This window comes from Somniosus microcephalus, chromosome 12 (assembly GCF_052327205.1).
Source record: "Somniosus microcephalus isolate GS21.2 chromosome 12, FLI_Smic_1.0, whole genome shotgun sequence".
Lineage (NCBI taxonomy): Eukaryota > Metazoa > Chordata > Chondrichthyes > Squaliformes > Somniosidae > Somniosus > Somniosus microcephalus.
In genome coordinates this window covers 133,318,299-133,334,631 of record NC_140998.1, presented here as the reverse complement: position 1 = coordinate 133,334,631, position 16,333 = coordinate 133,318,299, and the positions used below count along the sequence as shown (strand labels likewise).

Sequence of the window (16,333 nt, the reverse complement as noted above, 5' to 3'; positions counted from 1 at the left end):
ACACCTGCATTTATGTAGCACCTTTTAAATGTAGACAAATCGCCAATATGTTTCACAGGGGGCAAGTCAAAGGAGGAGTGGTGACCAAAACCTTGGTGGGTTTAATGAGGGTCTTAAAGGAAGAGCGGGTGGGTTTAATGAGGGTCTTAAAGGAAGAGCGGGAGGTAGAGAGGTTTAGTGAGGGAATTCTAGAGCATTGAGCCTAGGCAGCTGAAGGCACGGCCGCCAATGGTAGGGTAAAGGAAGGGGGGGTGCACAGAAGTCCAGAGTCAAAGGAATGGAGAGTTTGGGGGGAGTGGGGGTCATAGTGCTGGAGAAAATTATAGATAGGGAGGCGCAAGGCCCTGGAGGAATTTAAATAAAATGATATGAATTTAAAATGAGGCACTGGGGACTGGAAGCCAATGGAGGACAGGGGTGTTTGGCAAATGTGACTTGATGTGGGATAGGATAAGAGCAGCAGAGTATCAGATGAGCTGAAGTTTAGAGGAAAGAGGATGGGAGGCAAGTCAGACAGAGTCTGGAGGTGATAAAAGCACAGATGAGGATTTCAATGACAAATGGTCTGATGCAGGGAAGGAGGCGGGCAATATTATGGAGGTGGAAGTAGGCAATCTTTCTGATGGACAGGATAGCGGGTTGGAAACTCATCTCAGGGTTGATTGAGCAGGAAGCCAAAATAATGAGCAGTCATGTTCAGCCTGAGACAGTTGCGGAGAAAGGGGATGGAATCGGTGGTGAGGACGAAGACAATGGCTTCAGTTTTCCCAATTTTTAGCTACAGGATATTCAGCACAGGCAAGGCCAGATGCACACTCCCAACCAGTGTTATTTTTTGTGAGGGAGGGGGGTGAAAAAGGAGATGGAAGGAACGTATAAAATGCCCATTTGCTACTTACATACAAAAGGGAAGGAAAATTCAGTGTCTTATATTACAAAGCCACAAAATAATCAATCACCCTTAATAAGCCACATTGTTATTTACAATTCCATACTGTAATCTTGGGAATGATGACAGAGCATTCCATCCTCTCAGCTGAAGTTCAAAGTTGATACAAATTTTCCAGTAGCTTCTTTGAACATGACAAACATTTCTTCAGGAAATACCTCCCACAAGTGGACCAGCAATACTCAACACCTCAAAAAAGGACACAACATTTTCAATACAATGATTTCTCCTTCAATGAATCTCCCAGTTCAGATGCAGTTGTGCCAATCACCCCCTTGATCTGATATCAGCCAATCCTAAAAGTGCCTGCATCATTTTTTATTCATTCTTGGAACGTGGGCATCGCTGGCAAGGCCGGCATTTATTGCCCATCCGTAGTTGCCCTGAGAAGGTGGAGGTGGGCCTTCTTGAACCGCTGCAGTCTGTATTCTTTGCAGCTGGTTCATGCAACTCAGTAACTTGCTCGATCACTTCAGAGGGCAGTTAAGAGTCAACCACATTGGTGTGGGACTGGAGCCACATATAGGCCAGACCGGGTAATGATGGCAGGTTTCCTTCCCTAAAGTACATCTGCGTCACACCTATTCAGACTCCTCTCCCACAATTGGTACTTCAAATAGAAACTTTCAACAAAAGGGCAGGGTATTCAGGTACATATTCTGTATATTTTATTTTCAGCCCCCATTGTTTGTCTCCCTGGTCAGATGCCTAGAGCCAAGAGAGTAGTAGAGACACAGACAGCCCCTACGCCACCACCAGTAACCTCTACAAGCAGGAGGCCACTCAAACATGAGTTGCCCTTTTTATTTTCCCTCCCAAATCAAGGCCCACACCTGCGTCAGTGCCCACAGCACAGCACCAGAGGTTAGCAAGCTGACATCCAGTGTCATTGCACTGCCCCAACACTAACCAAATAGGTAGATTGGTAACAGACATTTTTTTTTTTTTAATGTATGAACCACCATAATTTTCCACTACCTCAGGTAATGAAAAGGCAAGCATAAAATCTGATAGCATCACTTGATATTCTTGGCAACAGCGCAAAAGAAATTGTGGCGTGAAAATTGTGTTATGATTTTGGCACGCTGAGCAAAGCCCAAGACGTCCCGTGCACGATGCAAGCACTTTCTAACGTTATCCATTCAAATTACATTACTCAAAAGGATTAAAGGAGAGATCCAAGGATTCATCTGCACAGTGTTTTATAGTAGAAAGAAAGGAAACTTGCATTTATATTGCACCTTTAAAATTCAGAGGACATCCCAAAGCGCTTTACAGCAAATGAATTACTTTTGGAGTGTAGGCATTGTTGTTATGTTGTCAAACGCAGCAACTAATATGTGCACAAGATCTCACAAACAACTGAGAGATAAATGACCGGTTAGACTACTTTTTGGTGGTGTTGCTTGAGGGATAAATGTTGGCCGTGACACCGGGAGAACTCCCCTGCTCTTCTTATAGAGCAATGGAATTTATTACGTCCACAGAAACAGGCAGATGGGGCCTAGGTTTAACATTTCATCCAAAAGGCAACATCTCCGACAATGCAGCACTTCCTCAGTGCTGCACTCAAGTGGAATGATAACCATGCACCTGTGCAATGCATCTCTAAGTGCAGGTTTAGGATTTCCAATATTAATGGCTCAGAGAATAGATTCCAACTTGGGCGCGATGCAGACCAGGAAGGCCCCAGGTTCAATCCCAGTCTGTTGAGCTAGCTAATCTCAGCCAAGGCAACCCCTACTGTTTACGGGCTACCAGATGAGGACAGGATTATGCTCAGCTGTGATGCTCTCCACTGTCTAACAGACTGGGGCATTTGCCATCACAGCTCGCACATGAATAGCTACTTGGGAAAAGTACCAGAGGGTCACCAACACCTGTGAAACCATACCCCAGTGTCAACACCTTTGGGAAAGATTGGGAGAAAATTGAAGGGGAAAATGAGTCTTAAATTATCAATGTCTGTTTGTCTCACAAAACAAGAAATCTCACTGCTGGTGCAGTACCAGCCAAACATGCAGTTGTGTCCTCTATAAACCATTTCTCACACCTTCAGGGCTTTGAATATCTTATCTCTGGGTTGATGAAGTGTTTACTTATCAACAGTAAATCTTTTATTTTAAACATTAATGTTCCATTTTAAAACCTCTTCCATATTTTTGCCTATAGTTAATAAATGCCATCTGCTTTCACATTCTCAACATCTGCTGCCATTCCAAGGATAACAGTGTCAATCCGGTTAGCTGTTACTCCCCAAAATCTACCAGTAGCCATTGTTTACCAGTGGGCAGTGGTGGCACAGTGTGTTTTTGAGGTGGAACATGTAGAAAATGAATAAAAATGTTTTACAAAAGTGAGTAAAACCTCCCTACATGGTTCAATAGGCAAATACAGCATCTGATATGGTACTAAACTGTGCAAGCCAAGAAGTCCCCAGGTTCGATCTCCAATTTGTGCTAAGTTAGCTAATCTCAGAGATGACTACAATTGGGCTCAATATCACTGGGTTGGTGGGTCGAGGGAGAAGGGGAGAATGAAAAGGAAATTAGCTGGAGTTCTTGCTCCTGATCATTATCCAGAAAGTGCTGAGTGACTATCAGGTGAGGACAGATCAGATGAGGACAGTCCCGTCTGAAGAAGGGCCACTTGGGTGAAATACAGAAGGCTGCTGGCATTTGTGGAGCCATATCGCAGCATGAGTCACAACAGGGAAGGGGAGAAAACTGGAGGGAAAAAGGCCTGATGGTGCAAGGGCAGAGAAGGACGAGTTGCACCATTAACCCTACTGGAGATCCCGGATCAAAATCACCACCGTTTCACTCCTCCATTTCACTATGCAGATAGTGCAAGTTTCAGCTGACCTGAGGCACCCGTGAAAGTATTTAAAACCTTGAACTGGCAGGTCATTGATGACCTGAAAGTTGATGCCAGTCACAGCGATCACAGCAGAGTGACAACAATCAGCACTCCGACAACCCTTTGAAACACTGCAGTGACCTTCCATTGACAAAAGCATCAAAACTAAAAGCTACACAGCAACACTGCTGCTTTTAACCTTTTGAAAACTATAAGTAGGACCGAGCCAACAATTTAAATTAAAAAATTGGATGGAAGTTTCACAGTTCCTTCCATTACTGTAATTGAGTGGTTCACACAACTGAAGCCAAATAGTTGGGGAAGGTAAGAAGGAATTATAGTGAGTTGGAACCCACACAACTCCGAATAGGGGAGGGAAAAATATCGAGGTGTAGGACCATTAACTCGCCCAGATTTGTGCGTGTAACCAAAATTAAGCAGAAACATTCATTCAAGAGTAATCTGTTATGAAATGAACATTTGTTTTCCCTTTACAATATAACATTAAAAAAAAGCTAATCCTGTAATGTATTTAGGAGAGCACCTAGGCCCAACTCCAAAGTTCTGGGTGGGAGCAGCAGGAAGGGAGGGAGGTCAAGCCTCAGTGACTTATTAGACAAATGATTCTCCAAGACACACACCATTGCCAAAGTCTCAGTTCTCCATCCATTATCTTAACATAAACAGGTAATATGTCCCACAATTCCCCGTACCAGCAAGCAAATAACACTCTAAACTCGTTGAAGACATCGAACATGCACAGCAGCAGAAACTGCTTTTAAACAGGACATTTTCAATTGTAAGGTGATAGGTCTTTTACTAAGTCTGCGCTCAAGGGTTGAGTACCCTCTTATATGAGCAAAAAATGGGATAAACAAAAAAGTTCTTCCATCGCAGGTTTGTCCCAATATAGTAGAGAGAAACGTAACAGCAGCTGTATAGGTGTACAGCAAGTGGTCGGCTAATATAGTCTCAAATCTTCAAACAACCAGCAACTGAAATGAGCTGGTTTCTCCCACTCAATATAAATACAGAGAGACAGACACAATTGCTCTCAGTACAAAGTTGTTATTGATCATGCCGTGTATTCCTTCTGGATTGGTACATTCCTGATGTTTTTATAAATTAATAAAGCTATATGTTTAAAAACTTCAATAAAAATGTTAGCAATTTGATACTTGGTGTGTGGGGGGGGGGGGGGGGGGGGAGAGGGGAGTCCTTGCTGTGCAGGCATATAAAATTATAGGAGAAATAAAGAGAAAGGAGAAGACTCAAGAACTGTAAAAACATGATAAATGCCTTCTGAAATGCACAAACACAGACAGATTTTGTTATAAAGTGTATGACCCCTGCCTTTATGGTTTGCAAAGAGCAGCTATTGATTTTTTTTTTTAAATAAACACTGTTCAGTCCTGGAAGTTAGCTTTTAAGAATCCCATAAGGAATCCAGTTTCCATACTGGGGGGGGGGGGGTCAAATCTTTTTTCATTATGGAGATGACAGATCAAAGTACAGCACTAATAAGCCACATAGCCCATAACTCAACAAAACAAATCCCAAACTAGACAGACAATCAGTTACTAACTACCAAAATCACAGCACAGCAAACACCAGATTGAGCTGGAATAACCTTTGAACAGAAAAGTGGGAATCACAAAACACACCCATCAAGCCAGTAGTTTAATCTGTGGAAACAACACACAACTAAGAGTTTCTCATTAATATAATGAAGCTGTTGTCTTAAAAGCAGTACGACTGGGCTCAGTAAAGCCAGGAGTGTTACATAAATGGGGACGAGCAAACCAACACAGCAGGCAGGCCTGGATCCTCGAACTAATTAGAAAGCTGGATCGTGGGGACGTGTTCCCTTCTCACTTCTGCCCCTCCTTAGAAATAAAAGATCGCTGCCCAACCTTTGATTAATGACTCAGGAAGGAATGGGAAAAAGTAAAACCTTTCCTATAGGACCCCTGGCAGGCTAGACCCAGCACGCACCCGATATATCGGATTCCTACAGCACGGTCTGCACCCGGTAGCTTATTTTTATGCTCCGTCTCTTAACATTTCAATCTGGGGCATCTACAAACATTTTCTTAAGAAGTTAAGCTCCTTTCTTCAAACATTTGAGTCCATTCCTTAGGCCTGATAACAAGAGGGAAGCAGGAGATTAAGAGAAAAGCCACAGTCACCTTCACTCTGCGACAATGACGAGAGAATTTACAACGATCACATGCTAATCTGAAGGAAAAAAGTACAACATTGTCACTTCTTTGGTATGTCAAAGAAATTCAGACATTTAAAATGATATATACCCAATACAGTGAGATGACCTAATGCATAAAACCTCTGGCCAAGACAAATCAAACACTTGCATCGAAAGAATGCCTGTTACCATTTTTGGACATGGCTGTACAGTACTAACCCAACCCTCATCCTTCCCAAACTCTACCAGCTCTAAAATATTTTCCAACATTGTCTGAAAATCATCAAAACGTTTTGTAGCACCTAAATCTCCCTATTTTTTTTTTTATTTTTATAAAAAGAACAATTCACTGACTTAGATCAGGGAGAAAAGAAACTGTGGCCAGTGTTTGAGAAAAGGCTCAGAGAAATAAGGCACAGTATGTTTCACTTTAAAACAATAGGATCCAGGCAGTAAATCTAAGGATTACCTATTAACAAGCTTCCCCACTGACAGCTTACTCGTTCTATCCTGTTTTCAATACCACTCACAGAAAGGAAGAATTAGTTATGAGAGACTTCAAATAAATAACAATGGTACCTTCGACCCACCGTCTCAATCCTTTAAAATAACCCCCTTAGCCACAGCAGAGAGTGTGATTTGAAGATGAAGCTCTACTTGGTTTCTGCTTCGTGTGTGACACTGAAACAGGTCGGAGTGGTGTGGAGGACTCTCCCAACCCCTGTAATACCAGGTGAGAGAGCGGCAGCGTCGGCCATCAGCACCACAAACTGCTCAGTGTGCTAAACCCCATCATTTCAGTGTGTGACCAGACCTGGTGAACACTCAGTCCCTGGGACTCAACCACATCGCTCGATTTCAAATACTCCCTTTCAAAAAAAAAAAATACGAGTGCTTGTAACAGTCGATGGAGGAATTAACACCGAGCCTAAACTCATTCGGCTGGTTTCAAAATGGTCCTAATTAGATTCGCATTTAAATGACCAGCGGAGCTTTATGGTAGAGTATTCTGAAATCTGGTCAACCACAAAAACTCTCAAGGGGCGGTGGGGGGAAATCAAACTGTGTCTGTGCTAAACATGGAGACTACCTGCAGAACGCCAGGGCTACACCCAGGTCACCTATGTGTGTGTGTGTGTGTGTGTGTCCCTGCTTTAGTCAGGGAGGAGGAAAGGGGGAATTTCTCCTGCGTTAAAAGCTTTAGTGCTCATCATCTTTTTCTCCCCCCTTCAGGGTTCCAGGAGCAATGTCCGGGTCTAACTGTTTACAAACCCGGGCAGATACTGAGCGCTGTGTTGCTGAACATACAGAGATTCATCCAGCGACCATCTGTTGCATTCAGAACTTCAGCACTCCAGTCCGCCAGAGCCCAGCTACAAACCTCAGCCTCAACTCTTCTCCCATCTCCATGCAACAGTGACAAATTCAAAAAAAATATTTGAAACATTTTCAATAACGATTTTTTTTTTAAAAAAAAGACATCACGACGAACAAGCTGCAGCTTTCACAATCACTGCCTGCACTTTTCCCAGTAAAACAGCATTAATTTCAAAAAAGGGGGGGGTGTAAACAGAACTAGATCAGCGCTTTTACTAAATTTATAATAATTCATCGGATATCAATTGATCACTAAATGATTTCCATCTAACCGAACTGGAAAGCAAGCAAGGGAGATAACGCTTTGATCCTCTAGGTGGATAGAGCCGGCTTGCTGAAAAACAAAAGCACCCACACAGCCCACTTGCCTTTCTCTGCTGTTTTTCCCAAGCTGGGTCCAACAGGAGGTCTCTGTCCCAGTCATCCTCTGGCTGCATGTAGTCTTCGGTCTGCGAGTGGTTAGAATCGTAGTGATCCATAGTTTTTCGCTCGCGTGTTGCTGCAGCCCGGGTTACAAGGTACTGTAACACGGACAGGCTGGACCCAGCAACGCTCCCCTCTCACTCTCTCTCTGCAGCTCTCGGCTCCACACACACACAGGCGCCCAGCGCCGCGGAAATCCCGGCCCCCTCCTCTTCCCCGGCGCCCATTGGGCGCAGCGCGCCGCCCGCACACACTCCCATTGCTGGAGCCGCACGTCTGTCAGCCCCCGCCGCTCAGCCAACAGTGCATTCGGAGCGGGGAGGCGGGATCGGTCCATGTGACGGGCAGTTTAAGCATCTGACTGTGCCTGAGCAGTGGTGACTTTTGTAGTTTTTAATCCTTACAGCCCGGCCGCATTCAGACTGACAAGTTAGCAAACGCAGCAAAATAGGCAATTGCTAAATTCTGAAAAGTCATGCTCTGGAACCTGTTATTGGAGCCGCAGTTGGTTTCAGGCGGATCGATAACACGGAATCTCAGCTCTCCCCGCAAAGGTGATGACGGTTGGAAGGTGTGACTCCTCTCTCTGTGTATGCAGCATTTTAATCGAGGTAAAGGACTAAGGACACAGAGTCACATTCCCAAAAATAAATTAGTAGCATATAGATATAGTTATAATTATTGTCATAATCATAATATCAAGGTGGAACTATATATATATATATAATGACAATGATTCTAACTATATATAACAAATATAGTTAGAATCATAATAATCTCAACATGGAACTATATATATAATGACAATGATTCTAACTATAACATAAATATATAGTTATAATAATCATCTCTACGTGGAAATATATATAAGTTCCACGTTGGTATTATGATTTTAACAATGATTCAACGCCCATTCAATCTATTAACATAATAATCTATGTATCAGATGCCACATGGGTGATGCCACTGAGGCGGGGGCAGCATCTCCCAGTTGCTGTGGCTGTGGAGTCTGACTCAGTAAAGCTAGACACTTAGATACCAGCCGGGGAGGAAGTGGAGTATCATTCTCAGGTTTCTCATTTGACCGGAGTTGACGATAAAAATGTAGAAGATTTAGGGGGAAAAACCCGCAAACGTTCTTTGTCATAGGGATGACCATACATGAGGGAGAAGGGATTGGAGGGGCCTGTGGCCGGGTGGGAAGAGCTGGTTCGAGTGGGAGTGGGAAGGATAAACACCCGCACCGAGCAGTTGGACTGTTTCCGTGCTGTAGATTCTATGTCATTCTATGTTTTAATATGTGAACTATACAGGATAGTCATAACCTGCTCAGATCCACACAAAGTGCTGTTGAAAAATAAATATATATTTCTAATGTGACTTGCCTTTGAAAAGTCTGAGCGAATAGAAAGACGTGAAATGGGCATGTAACGGTCGCTAAAAGCATAATCCTCAACTTCACTGACCTTTTATTATAGATAAATTGCTTTTTGGTGGTTTGGGGGACGGGACAAAACTTCCCTTTTGTTCACAGCCCTCGAACCCCCAACTTGTGCCATGAACTCCCTTGAAAAGCAGTTTAGGTCGCGAAGGAAGTTACGATCCTTCTGCACAGTCACCAGCTCTCAGTAGGTATTAATCCCACTTCCCCCTCTCTATTATTCATGTTTTCTCATATATAAAGCCGTCTTTGCGTTTCTAACTGAATTTCAAGTGGGGGTGGGGAGTGGATTTACATAATCACATTTCTCCTTCCAAAATCAGAAATTCTTTTCGTGTGGAGTAAACATCCCGAATTAGATTCATTTTTTTTCTTCTCTCTCGCCGAGTTGACTCTGGAACCGAGCACTCACATTCCACAGATTGCTGGCAAACTTCTCCCTCTCGCTGGCAATGAAAAGTTGCCTGAAAATATGCAGGGGCAGGACGAGGAGAGAGGATCGGACATTTCCTCGGGCGGAATTTTCTTTGCCATCTAAGGTAGTCTCTCAGTTCTTAACACACACACAGAAACACGCCTCCAGAATACTAGGGTATAAAGGCGCAGAAACTCGCTACCATATAAGGGAAAAGTTAAAAAGGGCTGGAGGTGACGTTAAGCAGCCCAAGGATTGAGCCAGGACACAGAGGCAACGGCTTTGATGCAGCCTTCGGTCTCACTCACTGTGCAGCGCAGGCCGATCCGAAAGCACACTTGACAATATTTTATGACCAGCTATTAAACAGGCAGACTCCAACAGCCAGCATCATTTGCAGCCGGGCTGTTCAGTTTTATTTACAGTGGCCGTTAAAAGGTTCCAGGGCAGCTACAGATCGTAAAGTTTTAACAGGCAATTTTATACTTAAAGTGTAAATCCCATTTATTTTCTTTTAACTGTGGCTCCCTCTCTGGGCTCAGTGTGTAAAATGCACCACCTTCTTATGGTACTCAGTGGAGTGATGTACAAACAGAAAATGAGGGAAACATTCAGCAGGTCAGGCTGCATCTGTGGAGAGAGAAACAGAGTTAACCTTTCAGGCCGATGACCTTTCATCAGATGTGTTTGACCCCTGATCTGTGCTCAGTTATCTGACCTCAACCCCTGTGACATTGGGTCCATTAAAATGTGAGCTTTATGTCCCCAGCCTTTGGGGGAGGGGCCAGGGAAGGCGTAAGCAGCCAGTGTTCCTGTTACTGAGTGCTAACCAGTCGCCCCTGTTGAAAACGATATGGTTGCTATGAGTCTGATGAAGGGTGCACACCCAAAATGACATAGCTTGTCTTTTCTCTTTACAGATGGTGTCTGCCCTGTTGTGTATTTCCAGCATTTTCTGTTTTGGCTTCAGATATTCGGCATGTGCAGCCTTCCCTTTTTATGTTGGTGGTTATGAGTGTTGGGCTGGGGCAGAAGTTAGACATGGGTTATGGTACCCCCCACACCTAACTGGCTGTTGATACTTATTGACCAGTCTGATGCATGTAAAATGGCACCTCAAGATTGTTCCTAATTTCAAGCACAAAGTGTGAAATGACAAAAGGGTGTTCAATCCATCAAAACTGGGCCTCAACAAGAGCATGTGCAGTCACAGACTCTGTCATTCACTACCCCCCACGAAGCATCAAAGCGCAGGCAAACCTTCAGCATAAGGCTCAATTCAGTTTTACACAAATGCCTAAGGCTAATCAAGCAAACCTGCAGAACTGTAATCTGACTTTATAAGCCAATCCTCCGCACCGAGCCATGGTTCCATCATCATCGGAGCTCCTCTAATAGTCCTTCACATCACTTATGGCCGGGACTTGAACCCTGGTGTTTTATTTCGAACTGTTCATGCTTGCTCCTCCATTGACTTGTTATGTACTGCAACTGCGTTACAGGTTGCGGACGCCTTTGGCTAAGTCAAGGATTAGCTCATCCACCTTTTGATGGCATTTCCTCCATCAAGGGTCCCACTCCCTTCCTCCAGACGCTCATTCGCCCAAAGCGATTGGCACTTTCTGGAAGTGGTCAGGTTAATAAACCGCCACCCAGCACTTGACATTGACCAGTCACAGGTAGTATTGTCTACTGTCATTACGTAGCAGCTTCTAACACCTGACCTGATTCCAATGGTTCCCTCCAAAAAAGGTCTATTTCCAGTTGCAGTGAACATAAAGTAGAACTCCTCAGATTTTTTTCCATCCTTCAGCAACTTTCTCCCTCTCCAAAGATGCTAACTCCTTGCTGGGGTAGAGTTCCATATATAGCCATTGCTCATATATGATCCTCAAAAGTGAGTGTTGGCTACTGTTTGCCCTGGAGAGATCAGCTAATTCAGCATTGAGAAAGGATGAAACCTGGACTTTCCTTCTCAGTATCACTAAATTACACCCAGGTAAAGCCACTGAATCACTGGGGACATATTCTTACTAGCTTCAACTTCATTCATACCTGAGTAAGATCAGGCACAAAATCCCAGCTTGGATTGTTAATCTAAACAGTAAGAAATCTGAGATCTCAATTAATCCTAGCATGAACTAAACCCATCACTATGGCCTGTTTAATTCTGACACGAGCTTTGAGCTAGTGATTTTTTTAAAATTCATTCCTGGGATGTGGGCGTCACTGGTGAGGCCAAGCATTTATTGCCCATTCCCAATTGCCCTTGAGAAGGTGGTGGTGAGCCGCCTTCTTGAACCGCCGCAGTCCTTGTGGTGAACGTACTCCCACAGCGCTGTCAGGGAGGGAGTTCCAGGATTTGGACCCAGCGCTGATGAAGAAATGGAGATACATTTTCAAGTCAGGGTGATGTGTATCTTGGAGAGGAAGTTGCAGGTGATGGTGTTCCCATGCGCCTGCTGCCCTTGTCCTTCTAGGTGGAAGAGGTCGTGGGTTTGGGAGGTGCTGCCGAAGAAGCCTCAGCGAGTTGCTGCAGGGCATCTTGTAGATGGTACACACTGCAGCCACGGTGCGCCGCTGGTGGAGGGAGTGAATGTTTAGGGTGGTGGATGGGGTGCCAATCAAGCGGGCTGCTTTGTCCTGGATAGTGTCGAGCTTCTTGAGTGTTGTTGGAGCTGCACTCATCCAGGCAAGTGGAGAGTATTCCATCAAACTCCTGACTTGTGCCTTGTAGATGATGGAAAGGTTTTGGGTAGTCAAGAGGTGAACACTGGCAGAATACCCAGCCTCTGACCCGCTCTTGTAGCCACAGTATTTTTGTGGCTGGTCTAGTTAAGTTTCCTGTCATTGGTGACCCCCAGGATGTTGATGGTGGGTGATTCAGCGATGATAATGCTATTGAATGTCAAGGGGTGATGGTTAGATTCTCGCTTGTTGGAGATGGTCATTGCCTGGCACTTGTATGGTGCAAATTTTACTTGTCACTTATCAGCCCAAGCCTCAGTGTCATCCAGATCTTGCTGCATGTGGGCATGCACTGCTTCATTATCTGAAGAGGTGTGAATGGAACTGAACACACTGCAATCATCAGCGAACATCCCCACTTCTGACCTTTTGATGGAGGGAAGGTCATTAATGAAGCAGCTGAAGATGGATGGGCCTAGGACACTGCCCTGAGGAATCCCTGCAGTGATGTCTGGGGCTGAGATGATTGACCTCCAACAACCACAACCATCTTCCTTTGTGCTAGGTATGACTCCAGCCAGTGGAGAATTTTCCCCCCTGCTTCCCATTGACTTCAATTTTATTAGGGCTCCTTGATGCCACACTCAGTCAAATGCTGCCTTGATGTCAAGGGCAGTCACTCTCACCTCATCTCTGGAATTCAGCTCTTTTGTCCATGTTTGGACCAAGGCTGTAATGAGGTCTGGAGCCGAGTGATCCTGGCGGAACCCAAATTGGGCATCAGTGAGCAAGTTATTGGTGAGTAAGTGCTGCTTGATAGCACTGTCGATGACACCTTCCATCACTTTACTGATGATTGCGAGTAGACTGATGGGGCGGAAATTGGCTGGATTAGGTTTATCCTGCTTTTTGTGGACAGGACATACCTGGGCAGTTTTCCACATTGTCTGGTAGATGCCAGTGTTGTAGCTGTACTGGAACAGCTTGGCTAGAGGCACAGCTAGTTCTGGAGCACAAGTCTTCAGCACGACAGTCGGGATGTTGTCGGGGCCCACAGCCTTTGCTGTATCCAGTGCGCTCAGCCGTTTCTTGATATCACGTGGAGTGAATCGAATTGGCTGAAGACTGGCTTCTGTGATGGTGGGGACCTCAGGAATAGGCGGAGATGGATCATCCACTCAGCCCTTCTGGCAGAAGATGGCTGCAAACACTTCAGCCTTTTCTTTTGCACTCACGTGCTGGGCTCCGCCATCATGGAGGATGGGAATATTCATGGAGCCTCCTCCTTCCGTTAGTTGTTTAATTGTCCACCACCATTCACAACTAAATGTGGCAGGACTGCAGGGCTTTGATCTGATCCATTGATTGTGGGATCACTTAGCTCTGGCTGTAGCAAGATAGCAAAATACTGCAGATGCTAGAAATCCGAAATAACAACAGAAAATGCTGGAAAAACAGTTTTGGATGTTGCCTGGCTTGCTGAGTTTTTCCAGCATTTTCTTTTATTATTTCTGTCTGTAGCATGTTGCTTCCACTGTTTAGCATGGATGTAGTCCTGTGTTGCAACTTCCACAGATTGGCACCTCATTTTTAGGTACGCCTGCTGCTGCTCCTGGCATGCTCTTCGGCACTCCTCATTGAACCAGGGTTGATCCCCTGGCTTGGTGGTAATGGTAGAGTGAGGGATATGCCGAGCTGAGGTTACAGATTGTGGTGGAATACATTTCTGCTGCATACAATACAATTGCTTTCTCCTCCCCCAAGTATATTCATTGCTATGTATAAAACAAGGCAGCTCCATTCCTGAATTAATTCAGTGTCAGTAAAAGCATAGTTGGTGGGAAACTGAAATACATTGTGAGATGCCAGTCTTAAAAGGGAATTCCAACATCACAGCCACTTAAAAAAAAATCAATTAATGAAAATTTTGAGTTTTAACTTTTTTTGCCACTGATTCTTAGTTATGATTGTTTAACAACTGACAAAAAGCAGGTATTATGGTCCAGTTTTAGTTCAATGGTTGTTCCTTTAATCCTGTTACAGCATGTAAGCAGTTTAAAAACCAATAGATTCATGAACTAAGCTTATTTTGATGCATTGTTGCAAGTGTTGTCAGTTACAGGCTGAAGAACAATTCTTTTTTCGAGTGGTGAAATATTCAAAATCTCTGATGTCCCAGTAACTCTTATATGAATGATATAAAAGACCAATTCAGTCTGAAGCTGGAAGCTTGGGGGGAGGGGACAGGGAGAGAAAATCTCAGACAATTCTAAAACTCCTGAAAGAAAGAAAAAAGAGTTTAGATTAACATAGACTCCCACAATGCTAAGAAATTCATATGGAGGCATCAGTTAATTCCAGTCGCTAAAAGCAATTAGGAGACCAAAAAAAAACTTGCATTTATATAGAGCTTTTCATGACCTCAGGACTTCCCAAAGTGCTTTACAGCCAATGAAGTACTTTTGAAGTGTAGTTATTGTTGTAATGTAGGAATCGCGGCAACCAATTTGCACACAGCAAGCTCCCACAAACAGAAATGTGATAATGACCAGATAATCTGTTTTATTGATGTTGGTTAAGGGATAAATATTGGCCAGGACACCGGGGAGAACTCCCCTGCTCTTCTTCGAAATAGTGCAATGGGATCTTTTACGCCTACCCGAGAGGACAGACAGGGCCTTGGTTTAACATCTCACCCGAAAGATGCCACCTCCGACAGTACTGCACTGAAGTGTCAGCCTAGACTTTGTTTGTTTTCCGGGTACATTACTAAAAGCGTACCTCAATTTAAGGCTAGGATCTCAAAGGTATGGGGAGTTGAAACTCATCCATGAGACTGAACCAAAATATGAGGACTGAAATAATCCAGAGTAAGAAGGTTGGAAACGACCCAAAAACATAATGACATCATGGGAGGGAAGCAGGGGGAACAAATATTGTTCCTGAGGCCAATAATGTGAAGAGATTTGGGGGTAGATTTCCAACTTGTCACCCACTGGTAGTGCAGATCAGCCACCAGTATAGAAACTGCCCGATTTCCATTTGATTACAAGTGGTGGCCAATCTGCAAAGCCAGTTTTACTCGCGCATGGCAAGTTGAAAATCTACACCTTAGTCGCGTCACCAAGTTAATTCCTTTTTATGGTTAAATTATTTTTTTAAAAAGCTATATTTTATCAACTCCTGCTGGAAGCCTATATGTGTGGACATCGGGTGAGAACAGCATCACACTCAACTGTGACACACCCACGTTTGAATAGCCTGTCAATAGTCATCAAAAAGGCTCACACATAAATAATGTCCAAATACCAGAGGGCACCTAAAAACCATGAGCCCATAACCCAAAGAGCCAATAGTCCCAGGAGAAATGGGGAACAAGAGGAAATTTGCATTAAAAAAGTAATACGGTTGCTATTAGTGAGTCTGCAGACGTTAATTATGTTGGGAAATGGGAACACGAGTGCTGGGATTGCAGATAAACCAGATCCTGTGCTCACCAGACATCCACACTTTAGCACGTTCCAGTAGGAGTCATTGGATAGCAATCAGTAGCCAGAACTCTGACCAATTCTTCTGTTCCTTAGGCAAGGGACACAGACACCAACTGTAAAATCTCTCCTGCCACCTTGTAGGAAGTTAGGTAACTCAGTGCTCGTAGGGGATTAAACCTGGCCGGGGTGGGGTCCACCTAATTTATATGGCTCATACCACACAAGGCAGTGCACTAATTCACTGAGCCATTTGGGTCATTTTAAAGGTTCGGCCCCAGCTGGAGTATTGTGTCCAATTCTGGGCACCACACTTTAGGAAGGATGTGAAAGCTTTGGAGAGGGTACAGAAGAGATTTATTAGAATGGTTCCAGGGATGAGGAATTACAAGTTATGTGGATAGACTGGAGAAGCTAGGGTTGCCCTCCTTAGAGCAGAGAACGTCGAGATGAGATTTGATAGAGGTGTAGAAAATCATGAAGGGCTTAG

At 44.2% G+C, this 16,333-nt stretch overlaps 1 protein-coding gene across 6 annotated transcripts in view; it reads right to left on the bottom strand.

The window, feature by feature from the left end:
* The window catches only part of actn1 (actinin, alpha 1), a 213,212-nt gene extending 205,212 nt beyond the window's left edge, over positions 1-8,000 (bottom strand). For 4 of the 6 annotated variants that reach the window (XM_086003578.1, XM_086003581.1, XM_086003583.1 and 1 more), the window contains exon 1: positions 7,757-7,999. In XM_086003578.1, the coding sequence (XP_085859704.1) occupies positions 7,757-7,867 (111 nt within the window). In that variant the 5' untranslated portion in view covers positions 7,868-7,999. Of the gene's footprint in view, positions 1-7,756 lie in introns of all 6 variants that reach the window. The other 2 variants (XM_086003580.1, XM_086003582.1) reach the window with 1 other exon arrangement.
* Positions 8,001-16,333: the final 8,333 nt, after the last annotated feature.